This window comes from Varroa destructor, unplaced genomic scaffold, assembly GCF_002443255.2.
Source record: "Varroa destructor unplaced genomic scaffold, Vdes_3.0 BEIS01000003.1, whole genome shotgun sequence".
Taxonomy (NCBI): Eukaryota; Metazoa; Arthropoda; class Arachnida; order Mesostigmata; family Varroidae; genus Varroa; species Varroa destructor.
Genome location: NW_019211456.1, coordinates 56942395 through 56944654, shown reverse-complemented (window position 1 = coordinate 56944654; position 2260 = coordinate 56942395). Strand labels below are relative to the sequence as shown.

The window sequence follows — 2260 nt, the reverse complement described above, 5'->3', positions numbered from 1 at the left end:
ATATAGGGTAGATATAATAAAAGAATGTGCGTAGAAATGGCAAGCTATTGTGTTGTGACTGGAGTGTTGAAAAGTCTAACATTAACTGAGTCTAAGAAGAGTAAGCACGCATATCAGTTCCACTAATTCTAGCATTTTTAGAACATTTTGTTGTTCTAAACAATGAACGAGTTATAAGAAAGCTGAAAAGTTCACAAGTAGAAACTTAATTATTCGGTTTAAAAAAAAAAATTTACTATTTTGAAAAGACGTCATACTGCAGGTAGTCTCGAAATTAGGTGTTGGCGAAAAGACCTGTGCCTAAATGTGTATGTTTTGCGTAAAAATACAATTAAATGGCCGCGATTGTTTAATAGCATATAACTACCTAAACTAAGACTCGACTGAACGGAAAACTCCCAAGTGGTTTACTGAGGATCGATTTGAGAATCGCGTCTGACTCAACAGGATTAAAGCAATTAGCCAAATAATGTAATAAAATTGTACTATACTATTACTTTATTAAGTTTTAAATTAATTTAAACATGTTCCTACTGGGAACTGTCAGATAATAAACTGTATTCTATTTTAAACAAACAGTAAAGGTAAGTGTTCAGGTGACGGAATGGGTTTGTAATTATACAACCTAGCTAACAAATTAGGTATGGGTGTTTGTTAACATTGAATATATATATATATCTATCTATCTGCAAATGATTTTAATAGGTAACGCACCTCGTTGGTAAACATAATCTCTTTAAAGTGCTGCTAAAGTACGCTATCTGCAAAAAAAAAAAAAGGAATTTTGGACTCATCGCAAACCAAACGGCATACAAATGTAAGGCCTTGGAAGACCAAATAGTGCGCCTTTAAAGACTTAAGAAATGCAAAAAGTGCAAACATTTTTAAAAAGACTAATCGTTGGCGCTGATCTGGCTGACTTCACTGGCAGTTGATATTTTCCTCTCCGAAATGATCGTCACTTGCTGTACCTAAAGCCCAGTTGTATCAACTTTGAGCTATTTTGGTTAACCTTCACGGCCTTTAAATCGAAACTCCTTTGAGAATCTTCCAATGTGTGACCCAGAAACATCTTTTGGATTTTTCAGGGCGAAGATTTTGGGCCAAAAAGTAAAATTTGTGACCTTTGTGAAGGTTCGCCTAGCGCGAAAATACTGAAGGATAGATGGTAATCTGCGTTCAAATTCCGAAAACGACGCACTGCTGTTTGCGATTCCGGCAGGTTCGTTGTTTTGATTTAGAAAAAAGCAGCCCTTTTCTGGTGGTGAAACCAGTAGTGGGCGAAGGTATGATAAATAGCCCGCCAGTATATTTTTTTCTATTTTCAATGCACCACCCTGCATATCTATATCTATATATATATATATAATGAGCAAGAAAATGTGGACACGCTAGAGGTGTGATAGCCCTAGCCTCTAGCCGATAGTCTTCCACCAAAGATATAACTTTTCCCGATTTGACGATCAAGGCCCACAGTGAGCCATAACTGTGAAAGCAATTAAACTACTAGACTCCATCATAATCGGCTAGCTGTCCGGCCAGTCAATTCCTTGCCGGGTTGTACACGTTACAAATGTAGAACGCCACTACGAAAGCTGCCGACTAGATCATCCACAGAAACAGATCGTTCTAGGTTCAAAACGGCGGCGCACGGTCGCGAAGACAATGGCTGTTAGAAGACGTCGTAGCAAGGATACTAGATTCTGCATTAACAAGGACATAATTGCACTGTAAGTGTTGCGTGGCTCGAATGATAGCAGAGTGTAGCGGCCAAGGAAATAAATAAACGGCTAGTAGTTCAGGTGCAATTAGGATATAAAAAGCTCTATCTATTACTGATATATACATTGTCAATTACCAACCAAGTACCTAGCCTATCACAATGTACACATGTGTTCCTGTCTATCATACATGTATATACAGGATGGCATATCCAATTTCAAACACACTTTGGCGGGCTATTTGATATAGCGAGCCATGTTTTCATTTGTAATTCCTAAGGAGTAAGAGGGAAAAAAAAAAAAAAAAAAGTTTTAGAACTGAACAGCGAACTTGTTATGATGGGATCGAAAATGATGCGTCATCTCTGAAATTTAGGCTCTCTCTAATGCAGTCTATTCAGACAGGGCTAAACTCCGAGAACATTACCTACCGCCCAGTCGACAATTTATGTAGCGAAAAGTCGAAACAAAAAGCAGACCGCTATATGCAACTATTTTCTGTGCAGAAGTTATCGGCCAGTTTACGGAGCAGAATAATA

General features: G+C 37.9%; 1 protein-coding gene across 1 annotated transcript in view; it reads left to right on the top strand.

Annotated features, from left to right (window-relative positions):
- LOC111246292 (uncharacterized) overlaps positions 1-1172 on the top strand; it is a 5854-nt gene extending 4682 nt beyond the window's left edge. The window contains exon 5 of the mRNA XM_086983061.1: positions 1089-1172. Within this exon, the coding sequence (XP_086839187.1) occupies positions 1089-1172 (84 nt within the window). The remainder of the gene's footprint in view (positions 1-1088) is intronic.
- Positions 1173-2260: the final 1088 nt, after the last annotated feature.